The following is a 13,502-nucleotide window of genomic DNA, read 5'->3' as shown; positions in this document are numbered from 1 at the left end:
TTTGCTTCCAATTCGTGACGCACGCGGAAGACATTTTCCGTTCTTCAGATTTTAAATTCACAAGAAACCAAACCTGGGACCCACTTTATTGACATTTACGCGGTTAGTAAACACGTGGCCAACCTCCATTAGATGATAATAAACCAAGCACGGTAACAGTCAGAGACCTTCCATTTTCTGTTGCGTAACAGATATATCATTTTAGGCTTTTAGCCATGTCACTGCTTCCTTACCCATTTAAAAATTACATACGTAAGATGACGTAAGGAATCTGCTTACTTGTCACAATCTTATCCGTTGATTTCTGGCACGAATCTGTCCGAAGCCCAAATGTCTGAAACATCTATAAAAAGAGGAGTAACGAGAGAATGGGAATTCATTGGGATCTTCACAGCTTCACCTACGTTTAGTGTTTAAAAGGATTCCCTGACTTGTTCTTCTCGTATTTTTCCATAATTACTGGAATTTTGAATTGGGAAAATTCAATACTTTTCTTTCCCAAAACGATCTGTTCTGTTTCGCTCAGTTTTTTCTGGATTCAATTTGTTTCTCTTTGCAGATCTCGTAAGTTAAAGTCTCTCTCTTTCTACTATTTTCATTTTACTGATTTTGACTCTCTTTCTGTTATTCTGGGATTTTTTGGAAGTTGAAATAGATTTTGAGGCTCTAGTTTCAGTTCTATGATCTTAAATTCTCTGAAATTTGATCAGTTTGTTCTGGATTTTTATCTGAACTTACTGAGATTTTGAAGGAATTTATTTGATCCTTAGTTTATCTGTTATTTTACGGTCAAAGATTGAATTCAGAAGATTTGGGTTAGGTTTCTGTTGCTTTGAGGCTAAGATACGCTTCTTTTCAGAGAGATTGAACAATTATATCAGAGAGATAAAGAGAGGAAGGGCAGCAGGTGTACCGGATTTTCAGTTAGTAAATATAGGGATTTTGAGGACTTCAATCTAAATTCAGTTATCTCAGCTTTGCGGAGAGGCTGTTTCTCTATTGAAACCCGCTACCACTAGGTCACAATTGAGCAACCTAACAGTTGCCCCGAGTTTGTTCTGTGTTCTTTTCAAAAGATTGAGGATTTAAAAGTTTCTTGAGCACCAATTATACAGGAGAAGCTCTTGGTTGACGAGAGAGAGATTAGAATCGGGTCTCAATTAATTTCTCTTATTTTTTTTTCTTTTCAACAGATTCTCGCGATTATATTTGCTAGTCAGAGGCTTGTTGGGTTCTTTTTATAATGGCTGTACTAGATGATATTGTCCAAAACGGCAGTGAAAATCACCTACCAGGAGAAGTAAAGAAGCTTTTGAAATCATTGGCATCTAGTTGGAGTGGTAGTGATGTGATTGATACAAATTCCTTGCAAGTGATTCCATTAAAGGGTGCAATGACCAATGAAGTTTTTCAGATAAATTGGTTTTCAGAAACAGGGGAACTCCTACATAAGGTTCTTGTTCGTCTTTATGGTGAAGGTGTGGATCTCTTCTTTGACCGTGAGAATGAGATTAGAACTTTTGAGTGTATGTCAAAGCATGGTCAGGGGCCTCGTCTTCTCGCAAGGTTTTCTAATGGACGAATTGAAGAGTTCATTCATGCACGGGTATGTAAATACTATTCTGGTTTCTCAAGAATTCTCTTTACCCTGTTCCTAACTTCTGCTAAAAATCATTCAAACATTGATCCAGATGTTTAATATCATTTTAACTTTGGAATTTCAGACATTATCAGCTATTGACTTGAGGGATCCTGAAGTATCTGCGCTTATAGCAGCTAAGTTGAGGGACTTCCATGATCTTGATATGTCAAGCCCAAAGAATATCCAGCTCTGGGATAGAATGAAGTATTAATATGCTTTTCTTTTATATTTGTAATTGATAATTTCTAGTTTTCATTTGCAGTTTTTTTAAAGATACTAAGCTGAACAGCTCCTTGTATTTTCAGAAATTGGCTTAAAGTGGCTCAAGGTTTGTGTTCTCCGGATGAAGCAAAGAGTTTTGGTTTGGATAGTTTGAGGGAGGAAATTCTTAGTCTGGAAAGGGCATTATCTGGGGAATATCAGCGTATCGGATTTTGCCACAATGACTTGCAGTATGGCAACATTATGATGGATGAGGAAACAAGAGTGATCACTATAATTGTAAGTTTCCAAATTCCAACTATATGTATAGCTAATTATGTGTTTAATTACTACATTTCCATTTGGTAAGAATAGAAGTGCATGATTGAGCCTGGAAAATATGATGTGCTTGTCTAGCATCAGTATTTAAGGTTCTCTATGTCAAAATTTGAGCTGAAACAGCAATGGTTAGAACTTTATAAGCTCAACTGAAGTGAGAGCTTATTATTTGCAGGATTACGAGTATGCAAGTTACAACCCTGTTGCTTATGATCTTGCGAATCACTTCTGTGAGATGGCTGCAGATTATAGTTCCAAAGAACCTCATATTTTAGACTATGGTCAATATCCAGGTAGGTTCCAGTTCAGTTTCTGTTGTCCAATGTTTCTGTACCTCTTCTTTGTTATTATAGTTTATGACTATAATAAAGGCCTAATAAAGGTTGTGTTCTTGATCTGCCCCTTCAACAGATTTAAAGGAGCGCCAGAGATTTGTCTGTATGTACCTCAGTTCTTCAGGTAAAGACACTTTTCTTACCTTGTATGAGATACAATAACATGGCTTTGATGAATATATAGTCAGAGAAGGAATACCAATTCCAATCTAAGCATAGGAAGAACACTTTTATTTCATCAGTGAATCATTGCATTCCACTGGGAAGAACAGCAAATTTTAAATGGATTTGACTAGCTTTTATTAAAAGGCTCAAGCTTTGCATCATTGAAATAGTGATTTTCCAAGAGCATGATGAATTCTCTAATCAAACTTATTCTCTTGATCTCATAGGTGAAGAGCCTACCGACATCAAGGTGGAGCAAGTACTTGAAGACGTCGAGAAGTATACTCTTGCAAGCCATCTGCTTTGGGGCTTGTGGGGAATAATTTCGGTAGCTACTTCTCACCTAAGCCTTTCGTAGTTACTATACAACACACACACACACACACACACACACAAAAGGATGACTACAATAGATCCACACTGGAATGCTTGTTCCTTTTGATGATCAAAGGATATAATTAGGGGGAGGGGGGGAGAGAAGTGGGAAGAATTCTAAAAATGTTAAAAAAGTAAACAAGGCAGGATGGCAATATATGGTATTTCCTTTATGTACATGCATGATATGTCGGATATAATTTTGGGCTTCTAAAATTTAATCTGATGGTTAATCCTTTATTGCAGGACCATGTCAATGAAATCGATTTCAATTACATGGAGTATGCTAGGCAGAGGTTTCAGCAATACTGGCTACGAAAATCCACACTTCTGGGATAATTCAGGCGCCTCTCTTCCTGTCTGACTGTTGTATCATGTATGAGTATTGTTGTAGAACAATAAATCAGAGATAAAAAAAAAGGCATACCTAGTGAACGAGGCTGCTGCCACTGCAGGGTCTGGGGAGAGACATAAAGTATGCAGCTTTATCCCCACTTCATGGAGAGGTTGTTTCCTGACTCAAACTCACGACCAATAGGTCACAATTGAGCAACCTTATCATTGTGCTGAGGCCTACCCACTAATTCAGAGATGTAATACTTTAATTTGTATTCAATAGAGGGTTTCTTCCATGCTTTCAACAATTGAAGTTCAATTACAGCTGCATGGCTTGGGTTAAAATCCTTCCCAACTGTTGTCAAATGAATATGTACAGCTTAATGTGAGTAATTGGTCTAATAAGACTCTCCAGCACACACACACACACACACTCGCTGACGAGTGGGATTTGGTGAAACTTAGTGTATAGGAGCTGCAATTTCCATAGTTTTTGTTGGTACATGAGATGTGATTCTGATTGAAGTTTTGAGATTCTGGGAGTTGTAGACTTGTAGTTTCATATCGGTTTGTTTAGATCCTTGATGCCATCATATACTAGAGAAACTCTCTCCACCTAATGCCTTAGGGCGCATTTGGTTGTGTAAATCTAATGGTGCATGTATCGAACATGGATGTCAAGCTTTTGAAAGACTTTCTCTTGAACAATCTTCGAAACTGAAAAATCGTTTGGTTATCTAGAGTCTGGTACATGTTTCTTCTTAAAAAACTGTTTGGTTATCCTCATTCTCTGTGTGATTCATTTTCACTATCCATATCACCCCCTTACCTACCAGTGCAATATTTCTTCCACGTCACCAGAAAAAAAAATTATAAAGAAGATTGAACTATGTCCCTTTTTAATCTTCAAAAAATTCACTAAAATCCCAAATCCAGGTACAGTGATCGGGATAGCTGAAACAAAAAATGAATTCAAGAGACAATTAGAATTTTCCCCACAAGTTGAAGAATATCAAATCAGAAGCATGCTTCTATATGGCAATATCAATTCCCTAATATTCAAACCCTCATGTGCATCAGTAATCTGTTAATAACATTCTTAAAAAACTATGACAATACTGTTATCCCAAAACAAATACCTACCCTATCTTATATTTCCAATTCTTTGTACCATCAAGACTGTAATCCAAGTATATATATGATGCGTATATCACGCAATACTCAAAGTTATCAAGTATGCCCATCCAAGCCGGTGGTGACATCCTGGTTTGCTCTTGCACAGTTTTAAACAATTGGGGCAACATTCGGTACACCCTAGCAACACTGGGAATCCCACCAAGAACATTCGAACATGCTCAATAACAGAGAAATCCCCATTTAATCTTTAATCTCTGCAACTACCAATTTTTTTACCTAATTTCATAAAATAGGAAAGAAATTCTCATTTGATTTCCACTGACAACAGCCTCCCTGATCTTTCAACAAATCCAAGGTTTTGAAGAAAATATTTAGTAAGATTGAGAGAGAGAGAGAGAGAGAGAGAGAAATGAATTCCTTCGACGGTGGGAGAGTGAGCAGGTAGGTCGGCAGTGGACGGCTTCCTTCTTCGGCTGGAACATTCGAAGGTATGAAGGTAATGGAGCGACCTCTGGTTTTGAGAAATAGCCCTCGATTTTTCACTCATACATGGAGTACCTGTTTTATACCATTGCCCAAAAATGTATGCCATATATGAGTTCAAGTGCTGAGGTAAACTCACCCTAAACGTCATCCTTTACAATTTTGTGATTCTTAAGAACTATGTCCCTCCCACATGAACGACATTCTACTCGAACCAAATGCTTCAAAAAACAAAAAATTGTGAATCTAAATAAAGACTTTCTATAGATTTACACAACCAAACGCGTCCTTAGGGTTTTGGGTTCGACTCTCCAATATGAAACCAGGTCGCCTCTCTAAGTTGTTTGTAGGTGGACATCAAATACACTGAAGCTAAATGTGAGGGGGAGTGTTGAGATGTTGGATTAGGTGGATTATGTGTCCAGTGTGTAATATCTTCATTTATGAGGTATCTTCTAGGTGGTACACAAGCCTAGTTTAGTGCCATTCACAATTGTATGGCTCATTATGAATTAGACTATACTCATTGTTTTATCAAGGTACTAAATTTATCTAGCCACTCTTCCAAACCATTGTTTTGACAATATGCTAAGACTAAGTTTTCCTTCATGCGTAGTGCTAAGATGATCAAGAATTTCAAACTGGGAATTGGGGTTGGATTAGACTCTTGCCCTAGAATTGTCTGTTCTAAAATGACCAAAATTGGAATTGATCATAGCCAATTCTGATCCGCATCAATTGATTGGCCGATCTGATTATTTTAGTTGAAACCATTGATAAGACTTTATGATTTGATTTTGTGTTCAGCATCAACTCTCACACCCTATTATTTGTGGTTAGAAATATATTTCCTAGTTTCAATAAGAGGATTCAGATGTCTTTATGCCTATGGTGAGGGGATTCTTCTTTCACTTTAAGTGACGAGAAATTCAATTCATATGTGATAGTCCAGTTGCACAAATTTGAGAAGGAGACCTACAAAAATTTTACAGTCAAACCGGTTGACAATGAAAGACGAAAAAAGAAATAACTCTAGATGCTTAAGCCAAGCCTCTTGAAATTGAAATATCTTTTTGTAATAAAACTGAAGGGACATGTATTAAGTAAAATAGGACAATGCTCCAAGGCAAAAGAGGCCTAAGGAGAAAGAGATGCATTAGGCTAACAGCAGTTCACTTATTACCAAGGATAATAGCATTTGCCTTACAACACATCTGATTAGACAACAGCACTAGACATGAAGTATACCCTAACCCCTATTTATTTCCAAAGAGGCTAAAAGAGTAATTCTCCAATCTTTTTTTTTTTTGTGACATTAACTTAAAAACACAAGTTATTAAAACAACCAATTAGATCTTTAATGGAAAAAGATGTGTGGGCCCCCTTTATGAGTAGTGAGGTTCTTCTTCTGCATGATACATCTATTGACTTGGGAAAAAAATCGTCTGCAATTCCGATCTCGTACAATTCCGTGAAATACCACCTTCAGGGGGTGACACGTGTATTGATACCAATGCAATGGTCCAGATCTGATTTAAATGCATTTTCACTGATTTAATGTTCTATTAGTTGTACCAGATCTAGACCATTGTATTGGTATCAATACATGTGTCACCGCCTGAAGGTGGTATTGCACGGAATTGTACGAGATCGGAATTGCAGACGATTTCAACCCATTGACTTGACATGAGAGATGACATTAATCATGGATTTACAATCGGATCAAACTTTGATAACAAGCCTAACTTTAAATAAAATTGATTGTGAAAAAAAAAAAAACCTATATACCTATCATCATTTGTTTGGAATAAAACTGAATTAAATTGTTGTTTATAGTGGATCAATGACAAAGCATTCGATTTTGCATAATCAACAATGAAATCTTTTGGAGAGGGAAGGATTGCTTGGCCAATATCTCATATTTGTATTTGAGGTCGGATATGGTTGAGATTTGAGTAACGAAACAAAAATGAATTAATATAAGTCACTTGGTAAACATATCGAAGCACCAGTGGTCTAGTGGTAGAATAGTACCCTGCCACGGTACAGACCCGGGTTCGATTCCCGGCTGGTGCACGTTTATTTTTTTCACTCCAGTTAAACTAAAATCTTATCTTCTAAACTAATTCCATGACAAGTGGATAGGGCTGGTAGGTCCACCATTTTTTGAACTGTTACATGACAGTCATTAAAGGCGCCTTGGAAGGGATCCAGAGAACTGTTGCATTCTTATGAACAGAAAGAGAACAATCATTGATTGGGTTATCAGATCTGAATCAATTTTTCAGACCTCATGAAGATTTTAGCTCATCAGTAACATCCTCTCAACTGATATTTACAAGAATCCTTTCAATCAGAAGAAAAAGATAATCGCAAGAATCATCAAAATGGCCACAGTATTAATAATTTATCTGAAAGATACTACAAATCTCATGACACATTATCTACCAATGAAAGCTACAGTTCAGTTGAAACCATATCCAGACATGAATGTGATTCCGAAGGTGAAAACTGGATCTTAAATTAATAAACAGTATTGACAATTTGATCAGAGTAGAAGTTCACTCCCTCTCCTTTTGTTATTGCCTGTTGGTCATTCATAATTCATATTTTCATCAAGAAAGCTTGCATAGGGAACGAAGGCTGTCCACAATGGAGTTGATTACAGCGTGGGAGCCCTTGGTCGCAGAAAATAACAGGTGTTTGGGTGCTTCAGACCTATCGAAGTAAAATGCACCTGATACCAACTTTTCCTTGGGCTGTAATGCCAACCAAACAACCGTGTCTGCGCCCTCCTCACTTGTTCTAAGCTTTCCTGATAATCTAAAAAGCATTGCCAAGTACAGAATGTAAAGGTCTAAAACATGCAATGTAAGCCAAACAATTAGCCAGGAAAATTCTACTTACGATTTAGAAAAACCGGGTAAACTTTTAGCAACCCCTGGTGTCTCAGCCCAACCAGGGTGCATCGAGTAGAATCCAATGCCTCTGTTACTGTAGGTTTCCGCCCACTTTTCAGTTAACGCTACCTGACAAGAAGCAAGGAGTTAAAAAGAACAATTTAAGCAAAGAAGTTTTGATATGTTCTTTCTTCAATATTCTACGTGAAGCGTGGATGTTTTGGAAACTCATCATATGTGTTACTTGTATTATTTTATCCATAGATTAAAATTTCATCCGAAACAGGGGATAGAAGGGAAAAAACATCAGCCATGTTTAATTAATAATTTAAATAAAAAAATAAAAAATAAAAGAAGAAGAAGAAGAATAAGATGAAAACCTTCCTCTACATCCTTTTAGTTCTGCCCTAGTTAACATATAATGCATCCATGGTTCCCTTTGTGACCCATTTGATGGTTGCCACAAGGGAAATCCTGTGTAGAAATTAGAACTTATTGATTGAATATAACCATCTAATCTCTTAAATTTCTTCCTCATGTTTGCCATATTTATATTCTTACTGTCCAATTGAGCACCTACTTACCAAATGGTTAGAGGGCGATTTTCTGTTGTCAAGGTGGAATCTATTAATATGTAATATGTTCACTTGGTCATGTCAATGGACCTGCTACAGGGTTATTATGCCTGCCTGCCCTCCTAATTGGGAGAATTGGAATTTTTGGTATTGCTTGATCAGTTAATTAGGCCTCCTAGCAAGGACATAATAACCCATGAAATTAATTAAAAGGTTTTGGAGAGTAAGTTCCACAAGAAAGTACCCGATGAACAATACAGAAAGCCTATAGATAATGATAGAAGTTGGCACAGAACTTATGAAGAGAGATCCATTCTTGAAAGCAAGCAAAGGCCTAAGGATCTCCAAAAACCAGAGTGAAAACAAGTCTAGTAACATAGATCATTTCTCAAGTTCAATTAAGGAAATAGGTCTGCCTTTCCCCTTTTTAAATTTCACATTCTAACAAAATAATGTAGTACGGAAAAGGAAAATTCCATAACTAAACAAATACACCGTATACAGTAGGTCTTATTCCTACTACCTTTACCTGGTTCATCTATTTTACTGGGCACAAGCAGTGGTAATATAAGAAAGCAGATGTACAATTAATAAGAGAATCTGCCGAGTCTTCTAATCAGAAATGCCACAAATCATATTGGTAAAAGCATAAATCTTAATTATTATAATTGTTGAGTGTTGATGATTTTCATTGTTGTGGCCCTTAACAGCTCGAGTTTTTGGGATAAATGGTCTTTGAGATAAATGGTTATAACATGGTATCAAAGCTAGGAGTTCGGGAGTTCGATCCCTGATATGTGTGAGGAGTTTCTGCTATTTGTTGTTGTGCCCCCTTGGTGCCACATGGTGGTGTCACCCGCAGAGCCATGTGCGTGGACCTGCACATGTGGGGAGGTATTTTGTGTTGACATAAATTATTGTGGCCCTCCGCAGCTTGAGCTTTTGGCATACGCGGTTGTAACAATAATTAAAGACAACATAAATCAACTATTATAATGATTTGCATGTACAATTAATAAAGGCATCATTGATAAGGTTTTTATTTTTAATTTTTATATAAGCATAAATATTAATCAGTCAAAAACTAAAGACATGCCATGGAAATTAAGATAAATCATAATTTATAATTAAAATAAAATAAATTGAACATTTTCTCTTTCCTAATAAGTAGAACACATATTTCTCAAAGAACTCATACTCTTGTTCAAAGAATGCTTAACTGGGTGCTTTATAGTGGATATCAAATTTACTAACCTGAACTCGTTTGTTTCGAGCATACTGCATTGTCCCATCGAAGGGGTTTTCACTAAACTGCAATAGAATAATTAGATCAAGATTTTTATCAAACAACAAGTAGATCAAGCAATCCAAGTTGCAGTTGTGAACATAAATACCCAATAACTTACCTGCAAGTCTGTAGTCAAGGGAGTTGTATACATGCCACCAGAGGAAACTGTAATGACTCGAGCATCAGGTGCTGCTTTCTCCAGCAGAGGCACCATTGATTCTGTCATGGCATATGTTCCAGCTACATTTACAGCAAAGTTCAGCTCCAACCTGGTAATATGATGGAAAATGGAGGCAAGGTATCAATTTCGTGGCAGACCAGATATAAACATGATTCAATCATATGCTATAAACTGATCAACTTCATAACGCAGAAGGGAGAACACAATTGCAAGTGAATGAGATGGAGGATGCACCCTTCTGACGTAGTAATACGGTTATGCTCAAGTAGGCCAGCATTATTAACCTAAATGCAGCAAAACATTTTCAAAATTAGAGTTTCCATCATTGTCCAAGAGATTCTTATAATAGCAATTTAGCAGGTCTGAAAACTAATTAAGCGAGTCAAGAACAGGATAGTATTCAGAAAATGATAAGCACCAACCCAAACGAACTATGCTGGCCATTAATTTCATTTATTAAGTGCAAAGCAATTTGAGTTTGAGAGTTCTGTATCTCTATATGCAACTCGAGACTTAATTTGAACCTTGTCAGATTTGAATTGTTGCACAAACATAAAATAAAAAGAAAAAAGGGCCATTAGCCAGTGCTGGTCCAGCCTATCCGGGGTCCTGGGAAGGTTGAGTTTAGAGTTGGTCCCAACCTTCGGTATTTTTGTGCAAAGTGGCAGTCCTCAAAAATCTAACCCGGGCATTTACCCTGGCTGTCCAAACCTTTTACCATTGCTCTAAGCAATGGCACCTCATTGTTGCATAAACATAACATCTTAAATAAACCGACCGAGAACTTAGAAAGCATAGAAACCAGGCTTTGTTACCCAGTAAAGTGTATGCTTGAAAATACTCCACACGTAATTTAACATATAAATACATTATTTTGCAGAAATTTCAGAAGTTATGATAGAAACATTTAACAGATACATACAATATTAGTAGGTTAGTCCAGCTTAATAATAAACAATTCATGTGGAAAGATTGAAATTAATTGCACTTGAAAAATTGATTTCCTTGGCACTTAAACTAGAAGCAGTGTCAATCTACAAGGACACGGGAATGCATTACCAAGACATGTATAGGTTGACCCTGCGCAGAAAATCTAGATGCCAATGACTTGACTTCACTGACAGATGAGAGATCACATATCTGCATGAAAATTTTCATATGCAATCAAAACTTAAAACAGAATCCCAGCAAACACTGTCACTAGGTTATCAAGGCCAGAAACACAAAATCTCATTATAAGCCAAAAAAAAAAAAAATTACAAATACCAAAATAATAGACCTAGCTTAAAAAAATTTTGTGCGGAAAATTCCAAAAGTAAAAAACCAAAAGCGACCAGAATACCTCTAGGTGTACATTAGGGTTGCCCGTCTTCGACTGAATTTTAGAAAGAGCGTCTTCTCCTCTCTCCTTACTACGACAAACCATATAGATGGTTGCTCCACTGGAAATAAAAATGGAGTAAAATACATTGATCAGAAATGTGCTCACTGAAAGGAAATTGGTAAACTTAGAACAAATGGATAATATATTGTGGTACAGAACAAAAACCAACACCGTGAAGCAAGACCCTCAGCAGTGGCAAAGCCAATCCCAGAATTTGCTCCTGTAACTACACAATTTTTCCCTTCCAATTGTATTTGCATGTCTTCTGTTTTAAATTTTTTGGAGTGCTCCCTGAAAGATGGGTACAATATAAGTCATCCTGGATAAACAATCTTTTGAGAAGTGAACACAAATCTTTAGTCCGTAGACATCATGAGAAATATTATAAACCATGTATTTCAAGTATAATACTCTATTCAATTTAAGTGAATACACTGGTATTCAAACCAAATGAACACCTTAAAAAAAAAAAAAAAAAGAAAGAGAAAAATATGTACCAACTAGTTGTTAATGCATGAAAGAATATAGAGAAACCAAATAACGATGGCAATAACAAAGCTGTCTATCTATACACTCCAAAGATCAGAACTTTTAATCAATTGATTGTTCTGCTTTCACCATGTAGCTAGCGACACAGGAAAATTTAAGCAAAAAGTCTTGCAACAAATTATTATAATTAGATGAAATCGTAAATTAAGTAGCAAACTAATGAAAGGATATGACCATTAGTTTGGATGACCTAATATTTAAGTTCGGTGCCCACTTAACAAAACCTATTAATTATTGATCGAATAAGACAGAGTTCCAGTAAGTTTATCTGAATTCTGAAAAGGCAAGTAAATATAATATGCAGAACATGAAATCTTAACAAATAGGGAAAACCTCTCATCGGGGGGCCAGCAAGAGAGAGAAATAAAATACATTCAACGATAAAGCAAAATTAGATTAAATATGAAAAATTCAGAACCAAGAAAACTAAAAACTTCTGAAAAACATAAAAAATTGCCGAATAAGATTATAGAACTCCACTCCAACTCACTTGAAACCTGATTTCATGAAATTCAAGTATCCGAAAACACCAAAAGCTGTGGATCTCCATGTCTGCAACACCCAATTTCATTTAAATACCATTAAAAAAAATAAAAATAAAAAATAAAAGAGAGAAAAACAAAGATTCATACAATCAAAAGCCCCAGTAATGATTTACCTTGACAAGGAACATATTAGCAATCCAATGGAATGGAGATATGAAATTTGGAGTCCAGTTTCCCACTAACGAGCGCAATTGGCGCAATGCGTACACCCTGGTTCTTTTACAGTCTCTGCAAAAGCTTCCGCGAAACGATGATTACATATTCATTCTCTGCATTTTACCATTTTTGTGTATCGAAATCTGCCACGTGGAAGACGACACAGCCACTATCTTCATCTCCTTCTTCAAATTCCTTGCTTTCCGTGTACAATTCCCGTAATATTCGAGGGTCACAACCACAAGGGTCAAGGCTCGGAATATGACATTGGTGAGGACTTTTCCGACTTTCCATAGATGAATGGGCCATCCACATACGCTCACCAGAGAGAGAGAGAGAGAGAGAGAGAGAGAGATTGGGGCTTGCCATCATAGAGATGGAGAGCGAGAGAAGGGGACACCTCGAGCTGTGTTCATGGCGTTCGGAACTAATCATTGTACGGTCTTTTCTGAGATATTTCTACCTCGGTTTTGGTTCAGTTTTTCCAAGTTCTATTTGGTGTTGATCGGTTTTAGTGCGATCCGATTTAAAAATCCACTGGAAAAATGATTCAATAAACTCAGTTTTGATTTATAGTTCCGATCTACTCAAGTCTTCCAGCTAGGTTTGGAGTCTTTAGAAACCTTTATTTGCAAGTAACAAAAAAAAGTGTGTGGAGAAGTGTGACCTTACGCTCAGACACAAGGGGGGCAAGGCCGCTAGTGTGAAGAACCCTTCTCAAATATGTCATTTCCAGTCCTGGGAAGCTGCAATCTTTCAGGTGCTTGTTACTTCTGAACCAGTCTTTATTTCTTTTTTTGAACAAGGCCAAGAGTGCAGTGTCATCCAAGCAGACTTTCTTGCCCCTTCACAAGGATCTATCGAAATGATCAGTTCCGTCTCTTATGAAATAAAAAAATATATTTATGAAT

General features: G+C 36.7%; 2 protein-coding genes and 1 non-coding gene across 3 annotated transcripts; 2 read left to right on the top strand and 1 right to left on the bottom strand.

Moving 5' to 3' along the window:
* Positions 1 to 387: 387 nt before the first annotated feature.
* LOC122073223 (probable choline kinase 2) lies at positions 388 to 3,701 on the top strand. The gene is made up of 8 exons (XM_042637764.1): positions 388 to 564; positions 1,194 to 1,606; positions 1,725 to 1,846; positions 1,948 to 2,143; positions 2,358 to 2,475; positions 2,594 to 2,641; positions 2,910 to 3,010; positions 3,304 to 3,701. Exons 2-8 carry the CDS (start codon positions 1,244 to 1,246, stop codon positions 3,394 to 3,396), a joined length of 1,041 nt encoding a protein of 346 aa, XP_042493698.1. The 5' UTR covers positions 388 to 564; positions 1,194 to 1,243; the 3' UTR covers positions 3,397 to 3,701.
* A 3,317-nt stretch (positions 3,702 to 7,018) lies between these two features.
* On the top strand, positions 7,019 to 7,089 carry TRNAG-GCC. The gene has a single exon. It is a non-coding gene; the product is annotated as a tRNA-Gly (tRNA).
* Positions 7,090 to 7,392: 303 nt separating this feature from the next.
* LOC122074466 (dehydrogenase/reductase SDR family member 12) lies at positions 7,393 to 13,028 on the bottom strand. The gene is made up of 10 exons (XM_042639289.1): positions 12,549 to 13,028; positions 12,381 to 12,442; positions 11,513 to 11,632; positions 11,300 to 11,399; positions 11,017 to 11,097; positions 10,192 to 10,241; positions 9,895 to 10,045; positions 9,743 to 9,799; positions 7,921 to 8,042; positions 7,393 to 7,836 (listed from the first exon to the last, which is right to left on the bottom strand). Exons 1-10 carry the CDS (start codon positions 12,561 to 12,563, stop codon positions 7,629 to 7,631), a joined length of 966 nt encoding a protein of 321 aa, XP_042495223.1. The 5' UTR covers positions 12,564 to 13,028; the 3' UTR covers positions 7,393 to 7,628.
* Between the last annotated feature and the right edge of the window lie 474 nt (positions 13,029 to 13,502).

This window comes from Macadamia integrifolia, chromosome 3, assembly GCF_013358625.1.
Source record: "Macadamia integrifolia cultivar HAES 741 chromosome 3, SCU_Mint_v3, whole genome shotgun sequence".
NCBI lineage: Eukaryota > Viridiplantae > Streptophyta > Magnoliopsida > Proteales > Proteaceae > Macadamia > Macadamia integrifolia.
Note: the sequence above shows the minus strand (reverse complement) of the source record. Positions and strands in the feature narration are given on the sequence as shown.

Coding starts and splice junctions, on each gene's coding strand:
- LOC122074466 (XM_042639289.1), bottom strand. Junction 11,400..11,512: donor GCTGAGGGTCTTGCTTCACG/GTGTTGGTTTTT, acceptor TTTTATTTCCAG/TGGAGCAACCATCTATATGG. Junction 8,043..9,742: donor CTCGAAACAAACGAGTTCAG/GTTAGTAAATTT, acceptor GCTTCTTGTCAG/GTAGCGTTAACTGAAAAGTG.
- LOC122073223 (XM_042637764.1), top strand. CDS start 1,244: ATGGCTGTACTAGATGATATTGTCCAAAACGGCAGTGAAAATCACCTA. Junction 2,476..2,593: donor AGACTATGGTCAATATCCAG/GTAGGTTCCAGT, acceptor CCCCTTCAACAG/ATTTAAAGGAGCGCCAGAGA. Junction 2,642..2,909: donor TATGTACCTCAGTTCTTCAG/GTAAAGACACTT, acceptor TTGATCTCATAG/GTGAAGAGCCTACCGACATC.